The sequence below is a fragment of the Mesoplodon mirus genome (assembly GCF_964341445.2).
Source record: "Mesoplodon mirus genome assembly, chromosome: X".
Lineage (NCBI taxonomy): Eukaryota > Metazoa > Chordata > Mammalia > Artiodactyla > Ziphiidae > Mesoplodon > Mesoplodon mirus.
The window spans coordinates 57453776-57479501 of record NC_138981.1 but is presented as its reverse complement, the minus strand read 5'-3'; the positions used below and the strand labels follow the sequence as shown (position 1 = coordinate 57479501).

General features: G+C 56.3%; 1 protein-coding gene across 1 annotated transcript; it reads right to left on the bottom strand.

The window, feature by feature from the left end:
• Positions 1 to 8902: 8902 nt before the first annotated feature.
• EFNB1 (ephrin B1) lies at positions 8903 to 21814 on the bottom strand. The gene is made up of 5 exons (XM_082610429.1): positions 20922 to 21814; positions 12130 to 12407; positions 11272 to 11364; positions 10928 to 11056; positions 8903 to 10768 (listed from the first exon to the last, which is right to left on the bottom strand). Exons 1-5 carry the CDS (start codon positions 21047 to 21049, stop codon positions 10356 to 10358), a joined length of 1041 nt encoding a protein of 346 aa, XP_082466555.1. The 5' UTR covers positions 21050 to 21814; the 3' UTR covers positions 8903 to 10355.
• Positions 21815 to 25726: the final 3912 nt, after the last annotated feature.

Here is a 25726-nt window from a genome sequence, read left to right as displayed (position 1 = left end):
TCACATTAGCTGTTCCTGGGGCTTCTCCCTTGCCAGGATCCCTCCCAGTCAGCCCGCAGCAGCCAGCACCGCTGCCTCAGCCTCTGGCCCTGCTGGGACCCCAGTTCTGTTGCAGGCTGCACATGGCCCCTGGGCTCTGTATATTTAGACGGTTAATGAATCTTCCTGTTTGGCTGGGCCAGGCTAGAGCTTGAGATGGAGGAAATGAGGGCAAGAATGGGGAGGAGGGGCAGCACAACTGCCCCAGCCCTGGAGATCCTCTGACCACAGCGACCCCAGACCCAAAGTACAGAAACAGCCCAGGCAGTTCAGCTCAAGGAATCTGGGTGGTTGCCCCAATCCTCAGCTGTACCCCCAAGTCCCCAAGGGACCACAATTTGAAGACAGAAGACCTGAGTTCTAGGTCCAAATCTTGCCTTGCCCTCTCCTGGTCCTCGGCTGCCTCTTCCCCATGTTGAGGACTTTGGACTAAATTTCTTTTCACCAAACTCACTCAGCACCTACTATGTGCCAAGCTCTGTACCGGGCCCTGGAGGTTCAGAAAGAAAAAGAAAAAGAACATAGTCCTGACCCTTCAAGACATCATGGTAATGACAGAGGCAGTCATGTAACTATCACACATGGAGATAGTAATTTTAAGAATAGTGTTGACTGAGCGGTCATGACGTGCTGGGCCCTGTGCTAAGCGTTTCCATGTCTTATCTCGTGGCATCTTCTCAATGACCCAACGCCATTGGTAGTATCAGCAGCCCCATTTTACAGATGAGGAAACTGAGTTACTGAGAGGTAAAGAACCCAGTAAAAGGGTACCATTTTAGACTCTTGAGATATATATATATATATATATATATATATACACACACATATACACACATAAATATAATTTTATACATATGATATATATTGTATATTATATATAATAAATCATATATTATATATATATCATATATAATATATGTGATATATAATTTATATATATACATATATATTGTTACCTAAGTGGGCTTCCAGAAAGGCTGTACCAGCTTAAACATCACCAGGCTAATGAGTGTAGAAGGAAGCCATTTAGCGTAGTATCTTTCTTTCCAACAGTACCTGGAAGTTCCAGTGTCTCTGCTTCGGATCTGGGACTCTGGCTGCTGGAGCCTGGCTGGGGTTGAGCATGGATTCTGGGTGGGAGAGACACTCACTTATTCATGTGTTTATCAGCTCTTTACTGAGTGCCAGGTTCACTGCCCCAAAGGAACACACATTCTGATGGGAAGTGGTAGCTCTTTGCATCAAGGTATACTCGCTGCTTTTTACAAAGCAGTTTTGCTTATGTCATTCCGTTCCCAATAAATGAAGAAGAAACCCAGGCCTCAAGAGAAGAGATGACTTATTCAAGTATGAGTGGCAGAGTCAGGCCTCAAATGCAGGGCTTCCGACTCTGACTCCAAGCTCCTGTGGGGGCACGGCAGACTGGGTGTTCCTCCCCTTTGGCTTACAGGAGTCAAGGCCAGGCCAGCCAAGCCTTGGGGCCTTGAGCTTGAGATGCAGGGAATGAGGGAAAGAATGGAGAGGAGGGGCAGCACAACTGCCCTGGCTCTGAAGATCACCTGACCACAGGGACCCCAGACAAAAAGCATGGAAAGAGCCCAGGCAGTTCAGCTCCAGGAATCAAGGAGGCTGCCCCCCACCACCGCTGGACTTTCACTGGGGCCATAGCGACCCAGGCTGAGGGTGAGGCTGAGGGTGAGGCCCAGAGAATCTCTGGTCACTGAGCCTCCGATTAAAGTGGCCACTCAGAGACCAGCCTGGAGTGGTCTTGGCTGCCTATGGCTGGGTGACAGGAAGAAAGGCTGCCTCCGGACTCAGAAGCTAGCCAATGCCATGTACTGAGCAATCCCCAGGGCCCTGTTCTCAGGGCTTCCTGTGTGTGCATTCACCTCATTCTCCCTGCAGTCTCATGAGATGGCTGCTACTCTCAGCCCCATCTTCTGGAAGAAGAAACCAGGAACACAGAGGGGTTTAAATGACTTTCTCAAGAATTTATAGCTAGAAAGTGGTAAAGCTGGGATGTAAACACTGGCAGCCTGATCCCAGAGTCTGGGCTCTGAACTATCGTATTAGACAGCCCCTGAAGCCATGTGGCTGACGTCAAGGGTGCAGGCCACAGGACCCCACCTCACTCTCTCCCCATGCTGGCTCCACCACCTCACGCCCCTCAAGTGGCAAAGTACCTAAGTGTTTGGACTCTGGATTCAGGCTTCTTGATTTCAAATCCTTGCTATACAACTTCCTAGCCGTGTGCCCATGGGCAAGGTACTTTCCCTCTCCGAGCCTCCATTTCCTCATCTGTAAAACAGGGCTAATAGTGGTTCTACCTCAGATAAGGACCTCCCTTATGAGGCTCATGAGATTTGCGGTGTCCATGGAACAATGTATGTGACTAAGTTTTGAGCACGGTGCCTGGCCCGTAGTAAGTACTCAATAAATGTTTGCTTTTATTGTAGGGTAATATAATAAGGCATTGACTCTGCCGATTGGCTGGACAGTAATGTGAGCAGGCAGAGGGCAGAGACAGAGCCCTGGGATGATGTTCCAGCCCAGCCAAGCCCATTCAAGTGGACAGATGTTTCAAAGGTTCATTGATATTGCTCTGTGCTCAGGTCTGTTCTGGGCCCCACTCTAGGTAAGACACAGAGGTGAATGAGGCACAGTTCCTGCTCTCCAGAAACTCCCAAGCTATTGGGGGAAACAGACACAGGCACATGGTATAAGCAGAAGCACTGCGAGAGCTGAGAAGAGAGTACCAACTTTGCCTGGATTTGAGGGTCAGAAGTGTCCTTGAAGGATGCATAGGAGTTTGCAGGCCAGGGGCAAGGGGATGGGCATTTCTGGCTGATGGAAGTGCAAATCGAAAGACTCAGAGGCTTAAGGGTGCCTGTGCTGGTCAGGGACCCGTGAATAGGCTTGTGTGATTGGGGTGTAAGTTGAATGTGGTGTTGGAGGGGTGGAGGTGGTTGCAGGGGGGTGTTGCAGGGGCCAGATCACCCAGGGCCCTGACTGCCATGATGAGGAGTTGAGGGATGACTGACAATGTGAAATGGAAACTGAGATGACAAGATCAGGATAGAGTTTGGGAAAAATCACTCTGGCTGCTGTTTTGCAAGAGAGAGGGACAGATGGAGGCGGGGAGAGCAGTTGGGAGGCGACTGCCATAGCCCCGGCAGGAGAACCGGAGTGTTGGCATTGGGGGTGGTCAGAAGTGGGCAGAGTCAAGAGATGCTGCAGAGGCAAAACTGAAGGATAACCCAGAAGTTTCTAGCTCAGGCCCATCTGTGGCAAGACCTCAGCTGAGCTGGGAGCAGACACCTGTGCTCTGTAAACTGGTCTCTTTTCCCCCTTTGGTGTTTATTTTCATTTCCTTGTAAAGTTCAATTCAGAAAATTCCGATCTTGTTTCAGCTGAACTGAAGAGAAGGAAGGTTTTTCCATACCCCAGATGGGATCTGGGTTCCTGGGGCCTCCCAGGGCCTCCCAGGGCCCAGGCTTTGCTGGTGGCAACTCCAGCAGAGTGATGTCACACAAAGCTGGGAAGATCTGTGGGGCTAGAGCCCAGGAGAAGGCTTGGCATGGCTTGGCAGGACTGCTGTGGGGGATGAGAGCAGTTTGGCCAGGATCGGGGGACTGGAGGGGGCTGTGCACAGAGAGAGAAGTGAGCAAATCCTGCCTGTTGCCTCTTTGAAAGGAGAAAGGCTCCCTTCCCTGGGCAGTGCCCCTAAGTCATGGACACCTCTGGCCTTTTCTTTTCTGGATTCCACGCTCCCAGGCTCCACTGAGGGGTGTCTTGGATGAGTGTCTGTGCTTAGAGGGAGGGATCCCAGAGCCCACAATCAACAGCCCTGGATGGGTGTGGGGGTGGGGTGGGAGAAGGGGGATTGGGAGGCTGTGAGGTAATGTGAAGAGGCAATGGGCTGAAAGTCACAAGACCTGGGTGAGGGCCAGTCCCGGTAAACTCTCTGTGTGACTCTGGGCAGTTCCTTCTTCCCTGCTCTGGGCCTCAGTTTTCCCATCCATCCAACTAGGGGGCTGGACTAGAAGGTCTCTAAACGCCCTAACAGCTTGAAAGATTCCATTCTCTTCTCTGAATCTGCCCAGGGGGAGGCGTTGGGGGCTGGGGCACCGGCAGGGGCTGAGAATTCCATAGCAATTTGCATGTGAAAGCATGTTACTGCCATGGCTATTAGTGTGTGCAGGGGGGCTGAAGACAGGGCAAGGACAGCTAACTGTCAGGCTGTCCGGAAAGGCCCGCTGCCTGGGTGGGGGAGGGAGGGAGGGAGGCCCTGGAGGTGTGCAAGGGAGGCTGGACCACCACCTTGGGTTCCCAGGGAAGGGTGAATCCCGAGACCTTTACGGACCCAAGCTCGAGATGCCCAATCCTGGGTCTGGCCCCTACAGAGACCTCCAAGCTGTCGTGTCGTGTCGAGGAGTGACTTCAGAGCTGCGTGAGGTGCCAGAGGAGAGGGGCCCCCAGGGAGGGGGACAAACTGTTAGTGCGTTTGCTTTTCCGGGTCTGCTCTTACCAGGCCTAAACCTCACAGGACCATATTTTCCTCAGGTTTATAATGTGACCTTTTGGTAATTGTTTTGTATAAACTTACATAGTTTGTCAATATAAATACTGTGTGTGTGTATATATATATATATATATATATATATATATATATATATATATATATATATGTTTGTTAGGTTCACTCACACAAAACTCCTGGGGATTCTGGGAGAATAAAGCAGCTGTGTGCAAAAAGGGCTCACAGCTGTGGCCTGTGAGGAAAGAGAGGTGGCTCTGTCAGCACTCCCTGTGTGCCTTTAAGTCCCTTCTGGTATCTGGGTCTCAGTTTCCCCTTAAGGGGTTTGATCTGGAAAGGAGCTCTCAGGAAAGTCCTAGCTCTACCATTTCCTGGCCTCCGACCTCTCAGATTCTACTGAACAGGCATGAGGGCAGCAAGGGAGGCCACCAGCCAGTCCCCCCTGAGAACAAGGGCTCTTCCCCGCAGAATCCAGCTGGTGGAAAGGCTCTGGTGCAGGGTGGCTTCCACGGTCTCCTTGGCTGCTCCTGGTACCCTGGAAGCAAAGGAGCCAACTGGAGCTCCTCCCTAGGGCCCTGGTCAGAAACCAGGTCTTTACCCACTGCTCCTGTGGAGGCTGAGAGAGACCAGCCCATGGGGCCACAGGGGTAGGTAAGGGCTGAGGACACACACCTCTTCTACTTTGGCTTTGGGAAGTGTTTATCATGGGTATATTTTGCCCAGCCCCCAGTCCAGGTGGGACTGGGGCTGGGGGAGGCAGACTGGGATTGAGGCATCAAGATAACTTCTGATGAGGATGTTTAAGAACTCTGTAAAAGGCCAGCTTTGGTCAGTGATGATGGGAACAGCCAGGGCTTGGGGGTCACTCTCAAAGTAAGAAGGATCCCTGGGAAGCCCAGCCCCAGAGTCCAACTGCCCACTCCACACCTCGTGAGAGAAGCAACAGCTACCACTTATTGGTGCCAGGCATTCAACACTTGTTTAAAAAAGGTGGATGAATGAACAAATGGAAGGCTAAGTTTAGTACCCAAGCTTTTAATCTGTGTATCCTCCATCCTGCCTCTCACATCACCACACAAGAACTTTAAGAGCTAATCAGGCACTTAAAGGCCAGTCTAGAACGTGAGGTCCCTGGGAGCAGGGACCTGGACTACCTGTTCATCACTGTACCCCAGTGCCCAGATTGCTGACTGGCATATAGTAGGTGCTCAGTAAATATTCTCTGAATAATTGAAGAAATCTAATTCCACTCCTCATTACCCAGACAGGGAAGTTGAGGCCCAAAGAGGCAGGGACCTGCTTGCAGCTGGTCAGAAAGTCACGGTAGACCTGGGACAGGCCCTGGGCTCCAGCTTCTCAGCACAGGGCTTTTTCCCCTGTATCAAAAGGCCCCCGTGGCAAACTCCTCCTGCCCTTCCCTATCCCTTCACAAATTCCTTATTCCCCCCACCCCCAGCTTTCCCTCTTTCCTTTCTCTTTGCCAGCTGGATAATTAACCACTGGAAACAAAACCTGTAATTACTGTCCTCCCCATGCCCTTAAATTGCTTTCAGTTTGGGCTCCATGACCCCCGTCCCGGGTGGGGGTTGGTCTCCCCCTCAGCAGCCTCCCAAAGGGGGAGTCAACCTAACGAGCACCAGCTGAGGCGCCAGCCCCCCATATCCAATGGCCAGCTGTACAGGAGGCTGGCAGCAGATGGGCGAGGAGGGTCCCCTGGCAGGCTGGGGCTGACTCAGCTGGGGTGTCAGTGGGACTGTGACGTGCCCGGGCAGGACAGGAGGCCAGGCAGGCGGGCCGGATTTCCGAGAGTGATTGATGCCAGGTGGCCAGAGGGCCGCTGGCTCAGCAGGGCCCAACTTAGGATGGTCCCAGTAGAGCCAGGTCTTTTCTTGGGTTCTTCAGCTCACCCTCATGCCCCTGCCTAGAGGGTGCCAGGCCATCCACATCCCTGGTGCCTCCGGGGGGCCTCCTGGGAGCTTAAAATGGATCAGCGCAATAAGTCCCAAGAGCCCTGGCCTTCCAGCTCCACAAGGCCTATCCTTTCAGGGAAACTGAGGCCTGGTTAGCACCTGCTCAACTTGGCTTCGTTGGTGATCTGGGCTCAGCCTGTGGAGGAAGCGAGGCAGCTCCACCCTCACCTGGGAAGCATCCTCTATCCCTGACTCACTAGGAGTTTGGGCCCAGCTGGGACAGGAAGGAGAGCTGAGGGTGGGGCCAGTCTGGGGCCCTACCACAGGAGGCTCACAACCCCTGCCTCCAGCTAGCTAAGCTTGTTCCGTTCCTGACCCACACAGAGGCTAAGGGAATGGGGGGGATGGCTCCCGTTCTTCAAGAGCCCCAAGGAAGCACACTTGCTCAGTCTCACCCAAGACGGGGCAAGGAGCAGGGGGGTGGGGCGGAGGAGAATCACCCTCTAGCAACTTCTGTTTGCTCATAGTAGAGTAAAAAGACCTGGACTTAAAGCCTCGTGCTTGCGTTCACTTGCTGTGTGTTCTTGGGCAAGTCACTGCCCCTTGCAGTGGGTCTGTTTCCTCATCTCAAATATGGGGCAAAGAATTCCCCACCGTCCACCCTCACAGGGAAGTTTATGAAAGCCAATGAGATAACATGTGTAAAAGTGTTTTTATTTTTAAGCGACAGGCACTGGCCGGGTGAAGGACACTGCCACAAGGGGCTACTGAGCAGTGCTGTGTGGCCGGCACAGCAGCCACGGTGCCCAGGCCAGGGCAAGTGACAACAGCAGTCACAAACCTTCTGGGCTGTTGGAGAGGCTGCCCTACACTCTGCTTTGCCATCTCCCAGAGATTTTACTTCACACTCCTCACAGCTACTCCCAAGGGGCCCCCAGAAACTCGATCCTCCACCGAGAGGGTGGGGGCAGCCGTGTCCTGGGCTGGGCGGGGGACCACCCAGGGACACTCATTGGTGATGTGTGGGAAGGGCTCTACCCAACCCAGATCAGGCTTCCCCTCGGTTAGAGACATCAATCTGGCCTGAACCAGCCCTGAGTAGAGACCCCTGGCCCAGGCAGGGGCCCCCCGCTCTGGGCAGGCAGTCAAGCAGCAGAGGCCCCATCTGATCCAGGCACTTCCTTTGGTTAATGAGAAACCAAATAAACAGCCTCTGCCCCAGCTGGCTTCGGGAGCACCCCAGCCGGGCCCAGCCCTGCCTGCTCCAGCCAGCCTCCCTCCCTTTCACCCTGCAGGTCCCGTGACTTTCCTCCCTTGCCTCCTCCATGCGCTTCCCACTTCCCTCACAGCCCTGCCTGCTCCTTGGCTGGTGCGCTGGGGCTTCCTGCTCTGGATCGCTAACTAACCCTCCCCTTCCTTCCTCCTCCTCCTTTCCTCTAGTGCCTTCTTACCCATTTTTAGCTGCTGGGATCCCACTTGTCCTCCTCTCCTGACATCTGTCTCAGCCATCTCCATAAGGAGGGAGTCCCCCGCCCAGAAGACCTGCAGGCTGCTCCGGGCCTTGCCAGCCTGTGTCTCTGCTGTGGGAATGAGGCCAAACCCTCTTCAGGGCACTCGCTCCACTCTCAGACCACCAGCCTGCAGGAGGGAGATGCTCAGATGCTTGGGTGCTCAGGGCTGCTCTAGCTTGAGGGCTTTGTCAGCCAGAGGTCCCCGAGTGTGCCATGCTGAGAGCTCTGGTGTGCAGGAGAAGGAAGGCTCTTCTGGCTAAGAAGCGAACCGGACAGCCTGAAGCAGCCTCGTTACCCAGCGGGCCACAGCTGAGGCCCAGCTCCTGGGAAGTTATTTCTAGCCACCTCCAGGTGTCTTGAGGCAGGGCAGGGCTGGGCCTGCCAGTAGGTCCCAGATCTAGCCCGAGCGAGGTGGTGGCAGTACTTGCAGACACGCCCAGGTCCCCATGGGAACACCCCCTCCCCCATCTACTCTCTCTAGCTGAGCCTAGTGCCAGACAGGGCAGATGCCCGTGGCCTAGGATAGACAGGGGGATATGGTCACAGGTTCCAGCGGAACAAGAGGGTAGAAGAACTTGTGACGAAGAAGGGCACAGAGCATTTGCAACATCTTGCTCCACTAGGACAGCCACCATCTTCCCATGCCAGCCCAGATCACCAGTGTTTTGGGCACATGAAAATCACATACACGCGCTCTCTCGCTCGCTCTCTCTTGCTCTCTCTCTGGCGCGCGCACGCTCTCTCTCCCTCTCTCCCTCTCTCCCTCTCTCTCTCTCTCACTCATATACTCACTCATACACTCACACTTCATTCCCCAACATCACGACACCATTTTACACCCATTTCTCCATGTGGTTAATTTTTTTTTTTAGTTCTCATTTTTTCTAAGAAAAAAGCAACAAGAAAATAATTCAGAGTTTATACAAAACATCTTTACATTATTTTTTTTCCAAAAAAGACTAGTATTTACACAAATGGCAACAGAAACAAAAACAAAAAAAAACCTTTCGACTGCCACCTGGAAGGGGCTGGCTGTTCCGCTCCCTCTCCCACCTGGCAGTGGGGTGGGCAGCTGGCCAGGAGGCAGTGTGGAAGTGGATGGTGGGAGGCCCAGCTCCTTCCATGGCCACTCTGGGAGTGCCTGCAAGGCGCTTGCTAGTGGCAGTCTATTAGCAGCCGTGCTGGCAAGGAGCCGGGGTCAAAGTGCACGGCGTGCTGGCCCAGCCCTAGGCAAGCCTCTTCCTCTTTCCAAGCCCCAGCCCAAGACTGGGGGGCTAGCAGGAGCTGGGTTTTGGGGGCACCCACCTGAGCTAGAGCCCAGAAAAGAAGCAGGCTACCTGGCCTTATACCCGCTTAGTTCTCCGCCCTGGGCCTCTGTTTCCCCACCAGGCCGAAGGATGCCAAAGGTGAGGGGAGAACAGGGCAGAGAGGAGAGGGGGGAACTCCCAGCTCTGCAGGGCAAATAGCCACCTGGGCACCTCACCTCCCTCCACCCCCCATGAGGTCATCTGCCTGCAGCAGCTCTCCTGTTCCCCAGGCAACAGCCAATTAAGACATTAATAACCGTGAGAGTGAGGGAGGCAGGATATGCCGAAGTATCCCACAGGAAGGGTTTTTTTTTTTTTTTTTTTTTTTTTTGGTGGAAGGGTGGCAGCCACTACCCCATTGCCAAGATCAGCGCTGCAGAAGGAGGGTCAGTGGGGGAGGGTGAGACACCTTGCCCAATGGCACTCTTGTCTTCCCTCGTGGGCAAGAACAGCCCTGGCCTGTCCCCTCCCCCCAAAAATATGCCAACGAGTTTATAAAAGAAACGCCATCCTATGCTTCCCGGCTGGCCACATCCTGCCCCAGGCCCCTGATACTGCGGAAGGCTGGGCTCAGAAAACCTGGGCAGGGGCTGTCTTTTCCATTTTTCCATTTTTCTTCAAAAAAAAAAAAAAAGAAAACAGATGAAAATGAGTTGACAGCTAAAAAAAATGAACACAAAAACATTAAAAACAGTGATGATAGCGGACAAGAAGTCCTGGGAGGGGAGAAAGGGGGCGAGGGGGCACAGGGCCAGGGGGGGCGTCTCCCTGCCTGCTGTCCATCAGCGTCCGACCCTGCCCTCCAAGAAGGGGTGCCCCCGCAGAGCCCAAAGGCCTGGCCAGAGGGGGAAGGCACAAGAGCATGGGGGCTGGGGGCACAAGCACCCCCCTCTGAAGCCCAGGGGGCGGGGCAAAAGGGGGATTATAAAAGCCAAGAAACTACAAAACTAAATACAAAGATGGGCACAGCTGGCAAGGGGAGGGACGTGGGTGAGGATGGAGAGGTGCAGTCCCGGCCGACTGTCCCTCGGGGCCGAGGCTGCCAGGGCCCTCAGACCTTGTAGTAGATGTTCGCGGGGCTCTGGGGCGGCATCTCCTGGACGATGTAGACAGGGTGCCCGTAGTCCCCACTCACCTTCTCGTAGTGGGGGCAGTAGTTGTTCTCTGTAGTCCGTAAGGGGATGATGATGTCGCTGGGCTCGGTGCCCGCCGTGCCGCTGCCCCCCTTAGGGCTGGCCAGGGTGCTGAGCGAGAGGGCGGGCGCCCGCTGCTGCGTGTGCTTGCGGTGCCGCTTGCGCAGCTTCAGCAGCAGGATGGTCAGGAAGATGATGATGAGCAGGAAGATGACACAGCCGGCGCCCACGGCCGCAAACAATGCCACCTTGGAGTTGAAGAAGCTGTCGGGGTCCCCGCTGTTGCCTCCACTCCCACTGGAGCCACTTTTCTCATCCTGGTTCACAGTCTCTGTGGATGGGGGAGGGAGGGAAGGGAGGGGAAGGTCAGCCAGGGGTCCCAGGGACACATGGCAGATCTCGGGCCATGGCCTGCCTTCCTTCAGAGCTAGGGCCTCAAAGGGCAGCCGGGCAATGGCTTCTGCCCTCCGGGAGACTCCCATACACCCACCGTGCTTGCCGTCGGAGTCACCCAGGGAGCCCCGACCACCGGGGGCCTGTGTAGCCATCTTGATAGTGTTGTCTGCCTCCTTGCTGGGCCGGCTGGTAGTCAGCTGCTCGGGCGTCACAGCATTGGGGTCTGGGGGTGGGGAGAGAACAAGTGAAGGGGGAACTCCGGCAGCCTAGGTGCCTCAGTTACATAGCACCCACTGGCCAAGAACGGCTCGGATACTGGACCTCAGGTCCCCTATCCCTACTGCCCCCTCTGCCACTACTCCCCATGCCCCCCCGCTACCCAGTGAGGAGCATCTGTTGCAAAAGCCTAGCTGAGGAGCCCTCGGCCTGGGTGCTCACCTTGCCCAACCTTCATGACAATCTTCATGGTGCGTGTGCGGCACACACCTCCCTCCCGGTTCTCCAGTCCCTCCAGGCTCCCATTGGATGTAGCTGCAGCAAGAGGCCAGAGCAGTCAGGAGGAGGAAGAGGTCTGCCAGCATTACCCAGAAGCCCTAGTGATGTCTAAGCCCTTAAGAATAGAACTGGGAACCAGGGAGTTGCAAGCAGCTCCCACCCACCCATGAACCTTTCTACTTCCCTCCTCCCACTAGGAACAGAGTCCAGGAACGAGCCCCTCCCACGAGGATGCTGCTCCCCTATCATGACCAAGGCCAAAGAAGGCCTTGGCCCTTCTTTCTCAGTGGAAGCTACATGTGTCTCCTCATTGGGTGATGTTGCTCAGAGGCCAAGCAATTAGAACTGGCATGGTGAGGAAGGCATCTCCACAGACTAGAAGGAATCCTAGATTAGGTGTCAGGAGAACTGGGTTGGAAACCCAATCCGCTCCCTAACTCTCTGTGTGACCTAGGGCAAGAAGCCCCTTCCCCTCTTGGGGCCTCAGTTTCCCATGAAGAGAAAGGCTGAAGCTCTGCCAATTCTGCCATTCCCAAGATTAGATCTTAGGTGGGCAAAGAAAATAAGAGAGAGAGCACCACGAATCAGAGTCCTCTCCCACCCAACTCCTAGAGCCAGGGCAGCAGGCCCCTTGGTAAACGCTGGGGCCAGAACTCCAAGGCCAGACTAGGAGGAGAGCACGCCAGTCTTCAAAGGGGACTGGATCAGGCTGGGCCTGAACTGTGTGCAGTCTCGATGCACTACTCAGAAGTTCCCACGGCTACAGGACAGGAAAGAACCACGTGGTGGGCAGGGACTCACAGGTAATATAGTAATCGTGGTGCTTCTTGAACTCCAGGCCCATGTAGTTGGGGCTGAACTCCTGGAACTTGATGGTGAAACGGATTTCCTGCTCTGGCCTATTGCAGGTGACCAGCACGTTGGGGTCAAGCACGGTGCTGCAGGCAGCTGCCTGCTCAGGCCGCACCAGGTACAGCTTGTAGTACTCATAGGGCCGCCCAGCTTCTGCTCGGGGGCAGATGATGTCCAGCTTGTCTCCAATCTTTGGGTAGATCACCAGGCCCTTCCCACTCAGGAACCTGCCCAAGAGGGAAGAGATGGTTAGCCTCAGGGTTGGGGGTCTCAGGCCATCCCCAGAACCAGGGGAGCAGACAGTGAGGGCCAGGCTGGGAACACTGGGTGGAGATGGCGAGCACAGGCATTCTGTTCTTTTTCCATCCTTATGCTGGGGGCGGGGAAAGAGAAGCATACTGCCAGCAGGGTGTGGAAGGGGTGGCCCATGGGCAAGGCTGCCAGGCTTTGACTGCTCGGCAGGGTGGGGCACTGCCTAGCTGGGGGAGCCCTTTGTCCTAATGTGGCATTTCCGCAGGGGGGCTGACGTGGCAGACGGGCTGGGCACCTAGATGTCAGGCTTGGGCTGCCTGGATGTGGCGGCCCTGTCCTCCTCGCACCCCCAACATACTCACATTCCTTCACAGCCTCTGCTACCGGCCCCCCAGCACACACGCGTGTATATGCGTTCATGCGCACAGACACACATAAAGAAGCACACACACAGTGAGCCCTAGAAACCACCCCCACAGCTCCCAGCCAACGGCTGGGGATGCACAACCTATCTTGGCCCCGTGCCTTCTCCCCCATCCTTGCTAATCTTGGGCATGATGGGGAGATAGGAACAGGCCTTGCCTAGAGCCAAGGGATAATGGGCACAGTCTCCAGCCAGGTACAGCTCCACACAGCTCTCTCCACTCCCCACTCCCACTGCCTGGCATCCTACCAGGACTCATCCCACCCCCATAATGCAAAAGTCTGAATCCCCAAATCTGGCCAGTCTCACTGCAAAGGATAACAGAGAAAGGGGAGAAGAGGCCTGAGCAGGAACAACAGATCATATAAGACAGAGCCCCAGGAACCTCGCTCATCTGCCTTCTAATCCACTCTCACCACACGCGCGCGCACGCGCACACACACACACACACACACACACACACACACACACACACAGCCTCTGCTCCCCATCCTGAGAGGAGATGGACAAATGCCTCCCGAGCCAGGTTCGTCTTCTAATCCAGAAGGCCAGGCACTGGGAAATAGCAGGGGGAGGGCAGCTGCCTGGGGCCACCGATTCATATCCTGTCCTTGCCTGAGCACAGTAAGCGCTCTTGGCCATTTCTGAGCCTGGGAGCAAGTCAGTACAATGTAGGAGAAAGAAGACAGACTTTGGAATCAGATAGATGGTGGCCCTTACTAGCTCTGTGACCTTGGATGAGCTGCCTGATCTCCCTATCTTTCAGCGTCCTCACTTACAAACTGGGGGTGGGAAGAGCCCCTCCTCCAAGGATGGTGGAGGGGAGGCATGATGGCATGTATAGAGCACACAGTTGGCACTCAACCATGATTCCTGCTTAGAAATAGCGTGGTCTGCCAAGAGGCAGGAGGCCAGACACTAACACCAAGGACCTATGAGCCCAGTCTTGTTTCTTGGGTGGGAAAGAGGAAAAGATGATACAGCTCCATCCTCAAGGACTTTACTGTCTGCTGTGGTTCAGAAAAGTAAGTGGCCCACGCTGCAGCAATGGATAGCACCAGGCTATCTGGAGGCTATGTGAGAGGACGGTGGCTCAAAAGGCAAGGGCTAGAGGCAGAGAGAGGAAGGAGACAGCTCATCTGACAGGGCAGTCAGAAATGGTCCCACAGAAAGAGTGGGATGAAAGCGGGTCCTGGGGGAGGAATAAGAAGTCAGTATCCAGCAAGAGTAGACGGCAGTGGTTGGGACACAAAACCCAGGCCAGTGACTGGCCCAGTGATGGGAAGAGAGGAGCAGAAGAAGAGGGGGTAAAGCTCAGCTGGGGCCAGACTGAAAGGCCAGGGTCACAACAAGCGGTGTGGGTTTCATCCAGTGGGGGACAGACTCTCTAGCAGAAAGGACAGTGAAGGCCGAAGGCAGTGCTTCAAGGGAATGAAGCTAACGGTGGAAGAACATGGTTCTACTCTCTGAGGGCCCATTCCACAGTGGGGGCTACAAGGCACAAGGGCCTCCTGGGAGCTCAGTATCCTCACCGGATGGAGGGAAATGATACCCAAGGAGGTGACTAAGGGAACTAGACCAAGTAGATGAAGTGGATGAAGACCAGCAGCCCTCTCTCCACGTCCAAGGAAGCTCCACTAAGCTGGGACCTGCCATCCTTCTGTGCAGGAGGGTAAAAGCGACAACAAGAAGGTCTCACCCGCCTTAGTACCTAGCTTTACCACACTCCAGAAGGCCAGAAAGGAAGCAGGCATGGGATGGAGGCCCACACAAACATTTGAGAGAAAACGCCCCCAACTCCATGCGCCACGAAAAGCCAAGAAGTTTCACCAAAGCCTCTATAATTCCTGAGGCATTTTTCACTTTCCAATCTTCCTACTGGTTCCATCCAGGCAGTAGGATCAGACAACTTCTAACATCTTAGAGACAGAAGGAACCTTTGAGACCTACTGAGTCCAGGCTCCTCATGTGAGGGAATGAGTAACCAGATGAATGTTCCTGTTGAAGAGGGGTGCTCAAAGCCAACCCGAGGAGCCTAAACTCACCCAGGATGTTAACTCCTAAGGGTCTAAGAGTACCTTAAACATTGGCTGAATCCTTATACAGCTGCACCTCCATAAGACCGTACCTGGAGATGACAGCAGGTAGAGGGCACGCAAAGGGGTACAGGCCAGCTCACTTTTCTAACCACTTGGCCCACCTTACTCACCAGGGCGTCTTGTCTACCCTGAGCAGTCTCCCATCACCATTCAGGTTCTGGAGCCCTGGACCCCAGAGACAACCGAGGAAACAGATGTCTACATAGTGGGTGGGGGAGGGGGAGGAGAGAGGACTATTGCCCCCAACACCCCTCAGACTCTCGTCAACCTCAGTGAACAGAATTCATACATATTCATGAGTTCATTTGCATAGCAGCTGGCAGAGGGAAACTCACCTTCCCCTAAAGTGCAGAAGGGAGAGGAGCCTGATGAGACCCAACTTCCCTGACCCTGGTCCCCCATGATGGTACCTTCTCAGCTTCTTCCCCACCACTGAGAAAAGTGCTTCTGGGCCTGTGAGAAGCCCCAGAAAGTGGTGAGGGGCCATGAGGTGTGGGTATGCAGCCCGTGAGAGTGAAGCCCAAGGTCAGGTACGACGCTAGTCATCCTGTACAGTGGGGACCCTGCAGGTCTCCCCTCGTACCCACCAGGTTAGGAGTAGGGGCCGAGAGGAGGAGGAAGAGAGTACCTAGTTAAACTCTTTATCCCCCAGTTTTCAAAAACTACTACTCCCCCCATTATCAAACCAAGCTTTCCTGCCTGGGGCCACCCCCGGACAAAGCCCTTTTCTGGAAAATAAGGGGATTGACATGGCCCAGCAGGAAGCCTGCAGCAGGTCGCCATGGTAACCCCTGAGGCCTTCCCTCCTTAGCCTCTGATAGCCCCCGGGACCCCAGGGAGCCACCCCAGGGAGTAAAAGGACTTAGGGGAGGCAGCCTGGCGTTCAGTCTCCTGTCTGTGGCCTGCCTCTTCCCCTCTACCCTGGCCCAAGTCTCTCCCCCAGCCTGCCTGCTGAGCTTAGAAGCATCACCATGACTGCTGAAAAGAATCCTGGGAGAGAAGAAGCCTGAGGGTCTGGGGTAGTGGCCAGTGCTGGTCAGAGGCCAACTGTCCCCCCCGCCGCTTCTTTGTCCAGTTAAGCCCCTATCCACCCATACACAGAAAATCTATAGCAGAGAGAGTTTGGAGCTCTGGGGGTCATGCCTAGAAAGCTGCCCACGTTCCACCACACTTCCTTCCCTCTCATCCTTCCCTCAGGCCCTAGGGACTTGTGGTCAGAGAGTGGCCAAAGGGAGAGCCTGGTCCTAGGCCATGCCAGCCCAGGTTTGGTAGAAGACTCTAGCCACGGCTTTGATTCAGTGACTCCGGCACCACTGCGCCTGCACCCCAGGGTGGCAGGACCAGTGGAGGACAGACCCCAAGCTGGAGCTCAGGTGTGCTCTCATCCCAGCAAGGGTGGGGAGCCCCCAAATTAAAGGCTCCTCTTTCACTCCCCCAGCTCCACCCAGCCCCCGAGGCAGCAGGAGCAGGCCTGGCATGTCCCAGCAGCGCCCGCCCAGGCGTGGGTGGGCAGGAACAGCAGCTGGGTCCTGGCACACACACAGCACTGTCGGAGGCAGGGAAGCCAGGAGAGCCCCAGAGGAAGTCACCCCCCCCACCTACACTGAACTATGCCTCCCCTCTGCCCCACCTGGCCAATGCTAGGGCCCACTGAGGGCTTAACAGCCCCTTCCTTGTTGTCTGCTTTCTGTGGGGTCCCTGAGAGGCAGTGAGATTCCTGGCCCAGAGAGGAACCAAGGCTGCTATTCAGAGCCCGGGAGGGAGAGTGCCAGGCATCGAGCTGGCTGCCTCTAGATCAGGTCACCCCGAGCAAGCTGCCCTCAGAGGTAGGCCTAGCAAGATCAAATGAGGAAGCTGGAGCACTGCTCATCCCACGTGGGCAGGGCCTGAGTCACAAGGACAGATGCACACACACCTGTGAGGAGAGGGAAAGCCGGGGGGCAAAAGCCAGCGCCTCCTCCGAAACCCAGTCTCTCCCAGATTCCAAGGCAGTGGGATGGTGTGGAAAGAATGGCACAAGGCACAGCTCTCCCCACTACGAGCTGACTGACTTTAAACAAGTCATTTTCCTTTTCTGGGCAAATGCCTCCTCATCTGGAAAATGGGCAATTCCAACTTCCCAGGGCTGTTGGGAACATCCAGTGAGTTCACATCTGAGGATGCTTTGGAGGTAGCAAGGTACTGCCCAACTGTTAGTTAGCACACCAAGTACAGTACCATTTAGAAGAAGCTGAACAAGCTTACTACACTCCTGGCTGCTAGCACCGCCACCCAAAACAACTACAACGAAAACCCACCCAGGAGGGGCTGCTACAGAGCCCAGGGCAAGGAACCCAGAATATGGCTGGTGAGCATCCCCTTACCTCAGCTCCCCTAATAATCACAGGGTGGACCCTCCCCCCAAACCTACTGTTCCCATGGCAACCAGCGGCCTCCTGGCTGGCCCACCCACTCCATACTCCCAACACCAGAAAACAGTGATGCACAGTAGTATCCAGGGCCCACTCATCCGCATCCATCATAGCTGGTGAGGCAGTGGAGAGCCTGAGGGGAGAAAGGGAACCCTGGATTCAGCCTCCAGTCCAGCCTCACCAGGCCCTTCTTGCCCCAGGTCTGGCTGCCTGGGGTGGGGGGAGGGAGGGAGGGGAACAGGGAACTTTAGAGGAGCTGCTGGCTTCCCGTCACTTTCAGGCCCCCACCTGTGGCCAATCAGCCACAGAGTAGAAGAGGTCAGGTCCCTAGCCACCCCGGAAAGGGGCCCCCTGAGCTGGCCTCCCCAGGACTGTGAGCTGGAACAGCTGTGAGGGGGCTGGGACCAACACTTTGGCTTGTAGCAGGCAAGCCTGGGTTGGGGTCTGCAGCTGCCCCCACCCATGCTGGATGGAGTCAAGGGTCCTGGATGCCAAGCTGAAGCCCCCACCACCGCCCCTTGCAGGGAAGGTGTAATATGATCTCAGGCACATTCCCACTCTCTGGAGGTGGAGGAACCTGAGTGGGGGGCAGGAAGGGGTCAGAATGGGACTGAGAGACTGAACTGCAGCAGCTGGACTTGGCTGAGGACTCAAGTATGAGGCCTGCCGGCTGCCCCAAGTTCTCAGGGGAGGAGGCTGGAGGAGGGGTCTGCCCTGGGACCTTCCATCACAGCCCCCCCACCCCACACAAGCATGCACATGTACTCTGGTTCCTCCCAACCTCTAACGGGCCCAGACCCACCTTCCCACCCTGCACTTATCGGGCAAATCTGACAAGGGGCCAAGCTCTTGCCACCCAGGGACTACCACCCTGGAAGGCCACAGCACCAATTTGGGAAAGAGGCTGGGAGTCTGGAGTCAGCCCTTCCGGCTCCCCTCTCCCGGTCAGGGCTGGGGCTGCCCGTACCCTGGAACCTGGAAACATACCCCCAGCCCCACCACTTCTTTATTTTGATTTTTTACCAAGGAGGAAGCAATTAAGCAGGGTTTATAGGCTCTGGGAGATTTCGGTGGGGGGGGGGTTGCCAGCTCCTGACAGGACTGAGGCGAGAGACCAAAAGCTGGGAGGAAGAGGGGAGGGAAGAGAGAAAATGAGCCTGAGAGGGAGAGCACGGGCATGTGCGAGAAACAAAAGGACTCGAGAAAAAGAGGCAGAGAGTGACTAAGAGTGAGAGGGAGTGTGAGAAAGAGGGAGAGCGGGCAAGCAGAGCTGGAAAGGGGAGGTGAACGCGGCTCACACAGGATGTGAGAGGGCGAACCGACAAGGGCCTGAGAGGGAGAAGTCGGGCAGGAGGCAAAGAGGGAGAGACGGACAGAAAAAGACCGTTGATTTGAAAGGCTGTGGCAGTCCCAGGCTTGGGCGCAGTGGCAGAGACAGCCCGCCGAGCTCAGAGTGAAGCTGAGGGCAGTGCCTTCCTCCTGCTCCCCCAAACCCGTGCCAACACACACAGACAGGCTGCATTCCAGGCCCCTGAGCATAGATGGAACTCTGGGGGGGGGGGCTGCGAGCAGGGGCACCAGTATCAGTCCCCCACCATTCCCAGGATCTGCTCAATTACAGGGTGGAATTCGTGCAAGTCCTATTGAGGCCTCAGCCACCACTCCCACCACCCCCAGGATGCCTGCCCTCAGCCTGAAGTGGATCGGGGAATGGGGGCAGATCTCAAAAACCTGCAAACCGTTCCAGAGCACTCAGGCCTCAAGACACAAAAAGGGTGAAGCTCAGGGAGATCTTGTTTCTCCCAGCCACCCCCCACCTCACTCTGCAGGAGGCTCCTTTCCAGCTGTGGAGCTGCCTGTTATCTCTGGTTAGAGACCCGAGAGAGCAATTAGGTCACTCCCATGAGCCCCTGTGATGGGCTACCCCAGGCTGATTTCAGCTCTCCTGGCTCAAGAGAGAGCATTTCCAGCCTCCACCTTTACAGGAGGGAACTGGGCACTTCACAGCCTTTCTCCTTGGTCTGCGCAGCCCCAGGCCCCCAGACCATTTTGAGTCCCTGCTGTTAGGAGAGCACTGGGCCCAGTTTGGCTTCTGGGTTAAGGAAAAATCGTTGTCAATCCCTTTCCTTGTACCCTGACCCTGGTTTAGACATCCCACTAACCAATAAGTAGGACCCTACCTTAACCTAAAGAGAAGAGAACTAAAGAAGCCGCCCTCTCCCACTCCAGGGCTGAGAGGTGCATGGCCCCTGGAACCTAAGAGGTCAAGACAGGCAGGAGCTCGGGAAGTTAGCGGGGAGCCCATAAGAGTGGACAGGAAGAGATTCCAGATACAGGAATCATAGAGCACAGAGGGCAGGCCAAGGGCCCCCAGTTTCCCACTAAGTGGGGTGTCCGCACACTGCTGGGACCTCCAGAAAACAAGAAGGAAGAGCAATTTTGACCCTGGGTTCCAACCTGGGTCTTGGATGCCAAAAGAGAAAAAGGTCCAGAGGCCACTACACAATCCAGCGACTCCCCACTAACAGCCCAGAAACCACTGAGCCACCGCCCTGAAAGGTGTGTGTGCTGTTGGGAGGTGGGGGAGGATTGTGAAGGGTAAGGAGGTGGGAGAAAAGAAAGGATCTCCTCTACATAGCTGCCTCCCCAACCCCTTTGGGAAAGCTAAGCACAACTCCCCAATCTGAGGACGGGGTGGGGGGGGTGGTGGCAGTGAGACCCGCCGGGGCAGGAATCCTTTGCTTGCCACCCACTTCCCTCGCCACCTCGGCCTCCACTCTCCACCCCGGCCAGCCCTGGAAGCTCTGCCGCCGGCTCCATTGGACCCCCGACGAGCGCTGGATCGACACCCCCCCCCAACAAAACCTCTCTCCCACTCCGCCCCTCTCCACCCGCCGCCTTTGTGAGCCTGGGAGCGGCGCCCGCCCTTCCACGGACCCAGCAGGGAGAAAGTGGGGGGGCGGAGGGAGGCTAGAAGAGACGGCAAAGCGAAAAGCTAGGGAAGCAAACTGGGAAGAAAGAGAAATGAAAATGGGAGAAGCCCGAATGGAGATACAGGCACTGCCACCCGCCTCAAGCGCGAAGTCCCGCGCCACGGTCCCTTCACAGCTAAACAAACGGGGAACCTGTGTTCCGGCCTCTTCCCCCGCCCAGGTCAAGCTCGCCCACCCCCCCGCCCCCAGCGGCTCTTGGCGAAAACCGCCACGTTCCCAGGGGCCCCAGAGAGGGCTGCTTTCTCTCCCCGACCCAGCTCTCCGGTGCGCTCAAGGGCGCTCAGACTCCCAGCTCCGCCCGGCGCGACAATCTCGACTTGATCCGGGACGTGCGGAGGAGAGGGCCGGGAAGCTGAGGGGTCACAACCCAGACAACTGCCCCCACCCAACCCCACCGCACCCTGCCCCGCCCGCCCGCAGGGAAACACACTCGAAAAAGCCATAGACAAAATGGGGCGCCGCTCCTCCTCCGAACACCTTCCCACAGGCGCTCGGGGGCGCGCGGCCTCACCCCTAAGGAGTGCCTCCCACCCCCAGGGACCAGAGCAGATAAGTTACTCACTTGGGGTTGAGGGAGCTCCAGGACACGGGCTCTAGATTCTTGGCCAGCGGGGTGGCGAGCCGGCACAGCGCCAACACGACCATCGCCACAAGCCACTTGCCGAGCCAACGCTGGCCAGGCCGGGCCATCTTCCCTGGGGCAGGCTGCACTTCGGGATCCCCTGGCGCCTCCTCAGCAAAGCTGGCCTCGCCTTCCCGTGCCGCGCTGCGCTCCGAGACGCTCAGGCGCCCATCCTCCGCAGCCGCCGGCCTTGAAGTGCTCCCCTCCCGCCGGCTTCGGTGTCGCTCTTCTTCGCCCCGCCGGCCAGGAGGACTCACTGGGCAGCCGCCCCCAACCCGAGCATGAGCTGTGGCCTCCGAGGGCTCGCTCCACTGGCCTCTCCGCCGCACGAAGCACGACGGGGGCTCTGCGCCCCCGGGTGATCCCGTCCGATTCCGCTCGGCTCCCCGAGACTGTTTGGGACTGCGCGACCTCTCCCCGACGGGGTCTCACCGCTGGGGACTCGGTGGCCGCCCGGACGCCTCGACCGCCCCGGGATCGGCACCCCTGGGAAGAAGTGGGAGTCTCCCCACCACACGAGCTCGGTCCGGGGGCTCCCGACCGGGCCGCCCTGGCACGGGCTCCTTTCCTCCAGGCCACACTGGGACAACGGGCTGCGCGCCCCCCGACAGCTTCGACTTCAGCGCGGGGCCCGCTCAGTGTACTTAGAAGAGCGCGGAGACACTGCCGAGCGAGCTAGTCCCATCAGTTTGCGCCTCTGAAGCCTAGGCCGGGTGGCCCGGCAGCCCAGTCGCCGAGTCCTAGCTCCCTGGCGATTGCGCCCAAGGCTCTACGGTCAGTGCGAGGCTCACACACCTCCCACTGCTGACCAGCGCGCATACACTCCCTCCGCCGCCGCTGAGCTGTCTACTCCCCTGCTCAGGCGTACGCAAGGCCAACCCTACGCATCTTAGCCAATAGCAAGCTCCGTCACGGGGTCCTTGCCCTGCACCACGCCCCCAGAACAGGAAGGAGGCGGGGTTTTAGGGAGCTCTTAAGGTCGCCGCGCTCTCGATGGCACCAATCTGAGTGTGCGGCTCCTGCGGTTATGGATGGGTGCTGCCTAGTCCTGTTCCCAGAGCGCTCAGCCCGTGGGAAGTTGGCGCTCCTCTAGAGCTGTCGGCCTGCTCTCCTCCCCGAGCGCCTGGTCGACACTCCGGCCCACTGACCTGGGCCAAACAGGCTCAGTACTTTTCCCGGGAAAGTACTACCATTCTTTTTGTTACACACGCGAGCCCTGAAGTCCTTGCTCCGTGCCCACCTCCGTGACAAGGATAGCTTGTTTACTCCTGGTCCCATCTCACGTAGGGCTCTGGTGGGCTTTCCTCCTTCCGCCCTCGCAGTGCAGTGTCCGCTTGCACGTGGACCCGGACCCGGAGCCCTGAACAAACGGATAGCGGTGGGCGGTGGAGTCTCAGAGGGGTCAAGTACGGGAAAGTTGGGAAGATGAGTTCTTCGCCCCTGGGGAGCAGGCCTTGGGAATCTCAACTTTGGGGAAGAGACTTGTGGGACACTAATGGGCCCAGATTTCGAGTCTTGTCCTGTCTGAAGGCGCGGGCAAGGCCCTGGGATAGGCCAGTGGGAATGAGAGGGCACCTCGATAAAGAAAGACACCTCGAGGGCAAAGAGGAAAGGGCGTAGGGCAGAGGCGCCTTTCGAAAAAGCAAAAGTTGGCGCCCTGGTCCCAAGACGCCAGACTCCAGCACCTCCCGGCCTCGCCATCTGGGTCTTTGTCTTACAGCCCCTTCTCCCCGCCCCTCCTTGCTTCCTTGCTTGTAACTTTGGCTCCATCCCATAGCTCAGACCCTCCCGGTCCGACCCGCTCTCCCCAGTTGGACCTCAGCAGATGTACCCACGTGCTAATGTCTCCCCCTACTGGTCTTCTATAGCACTGCGGGTGCCTGGGACAGACTGAGAGCGCCCACTCCAACGGGAGCGTGGCACACACGAGCCTGGCACACGCGCTCGAGCGCAAGACCCGGGACAGGGGTGGTGACCTTGGCTGGAACCGCGGCCCGGTATGGGGAGGAGGAGGGAGCACTAGGAGTAAGGTCTGGGTTTGGGGTTGGCTCGGCGACTGCCGAGGACATAAAGTCTCCTTGCTGCTTCTTTATGGAGATAATTAGGTGAGCGACATTCCCAAAGTGCTCGCCATTTACACAGTTTCCTGTCCTTCTCTCACTTAAGTAGGAGGCTGATCTACTGAGTTCCCCACTGGATCCTCTGATGATCTCTTTGGTTCATAGAGTGGACCTCTATTTGGGGGGAAATAAAGAGGGACAAGTGTGTTCCTCCCACTTTCAGGGACAGAGCCTGGAGGATGAGAAGGATCTGTGTAGAAAGAGAAGACGAGGAGCTGTTTAGGGTCTCTCAGCTCCCAGCTGGACCCCTTATTGGGGTGTGAGCAAGGAGAGACAAGAACAAGGTGCAGGGACACACCGACAGTCCAGCTTGGAGACTAGGATTGCCCGAAGTGCATGGCAGGACAGCAAAACCTGAGGATGGAAAACAGCCTGCCACTTACCGAGTGCCTACTATGTGCCAGGAACCATGGTAGAAGCATTTCCCTTCACAGTCCTTTGAGATGAGTTCCACAATCCCTATTTTATGTAAGAGGGAAAACTAAGGCTCAGGGGGAAGTGACTCATCTGAGGTCATGGAGCTGATCGGTGGTAGAAGCAGGATTTGGCCCCAGACTTCTCTGTCTCCTAAGCCTGTGCCCAGTTCCCTATACCATACTGACTCGCCACATTTCCAGCACCTTCTTGCTTACTTGCTTACTTAATTCATTCCTGGTTAAAAGCTGGTTCATGCCTGGAAAACAGCAACCTTCAGGACGGCCAGGACTCCACTCTTCACTCACAGTCCTCTGAGAGGTTTCTAGGCCTAGGAAAGTTCATCTGTGTCCCTGACCATGCCCCCAAGTTCCCAGCTAGAGTCACCACCACCAACCAGAATCAGCCTCAGATTCCACTGCCAACATGCCCAGTGCCCCTCGGGAGGTGAGCCCAAGACCAGGTGGGAAATGGGGCAGATGAAGCTATGCTGCCAGACTTGGGAAGCCTGGGAAGACAGCAGCAGCTCCTGAGTGTGCCAACGCCTCATCCCGGGTGGGGAGGGCACAGAGGAAAGAAGAGAGGACTCTGTGTCTAGGCCTGCTTCACAAGCTGGTCACCCCTGGTCATGACATACATAGCCTTTCTGCCTCAACCTGCCTACCGGAGCCTCAGTAGCAGGGCTGGGCCTACTCCCTGCCGCAGCCAGGGCCAATGACTCCAGGCTCCCACCTCCTGCCCCACCCTAGCAGGGCTTCTGATGTAGTGATTCATGCCCCTGAGGTAGGGAAAAATTACTCCTCAGGGAAGCCAGAGAGGAAGTCAGGATCTGTGGGAGATGTTGACCCTCTCTTATCCAAGCTCTCCCTATTCCAGTGACAGTCACACCCCTCCCCAAGCCTCCCAGATCAGTGTCACCGAACACACATATCCTTCGGGGTTCAAGTCCACCAGTGTTTCCTGAGCACTGATCCTGTGCTTGCCTCTGAGCTGGGATCCAAAGAGGAACCCCACCAAGCCCTGCCTTCAAGGAGCTCCAAGCAGATGGAAATCAGTATGTGGGGACCTCCTGGACCCCGGGATGCAGAATAACATCTAGCAGCTGCAGGAGGCCTCAGGTACCATACTAGCCCCTGGAGAGCTCAGCTTCCCACACCAATGGGAGGCAGGGGGAGTATGAACTTCAGAGCCATAGAGTTCACTGCTTATCAGTTGTGTCTCTTTGGGCAAGTCTCTTCCCCTGTGTGCTTCAGTTAACTCTTCTGTAACCTGGAGATCATCTCTTCTTCATGGAGCTGTGCTGAGTGGGGAGTGAGATAATGCACAGAAAAGGCTTAGCTTCATGGCCGGCCCACCACGGTGCTTACTAAATGGAAACTATTATACCTCCGCAGAGCCTCCCACAGAGACATCCTCATTCCCAGTCACACATGTTCTCACCCGTTCACACATGCTTTGTGTGCCATGCACACATTTTTTAGCTCCTCTCGTTTTCTCACACGTGTACATATTCATACATGAACTTGCCGTCTTCCTCCCCTATCGGTTCATGCAGCGCCAGCTGACAGGCTTGGTTCCTGCCTTCACGGGACATGAAGCAGAGTCCCCACATTTCCTCAAGTCACTGTCCTGCTCACACGCATGAACATTCACACCCCCTCTCTATTACTGTGGCCCTTGTCCTTGACCTCTCCTTGCCTGCCTTGTACTCTGAGATAAGAGAAGTGAACTCCCTCACCTAAGGCCACACAGCCAGGAAGAAGAAGAGTCAGGATTCAAACCCGGGCCACTGAGCTGCTCAACTTGAGCTTCTACACATGACTGTACTCGGACACCCCAGGGCTCTGGAAAGGAATGTGTGCCAAAGGGTGGACCTTGCACACTGAGGGCAGGAAGCCTGCCCCAAGGGCCGGGGCGATGCCAGCTGGGACCACTCCATGAGGCTAGCAGCCCTCTCTCCTACCTACAATCATCTCTGGCCTGTCCTAGGCCTCCTGTCTGTCCCCTCGAAGACCCACAACCTCTGCCTGCATCCTCCTCACAGATGCACACAACCACTCCCTACAGGGCGAGGGAGAGCCATGTTTCTTGAACAACTTCTGTATGCCAGGCACTGTAGCCAGGTACTCTCACCCTTGGTCCTATGCTATCTTTGTTTAATTCACATAACATCCCTGAGGTTGATATTGATAGGCCTATTTTAGAGAAGAG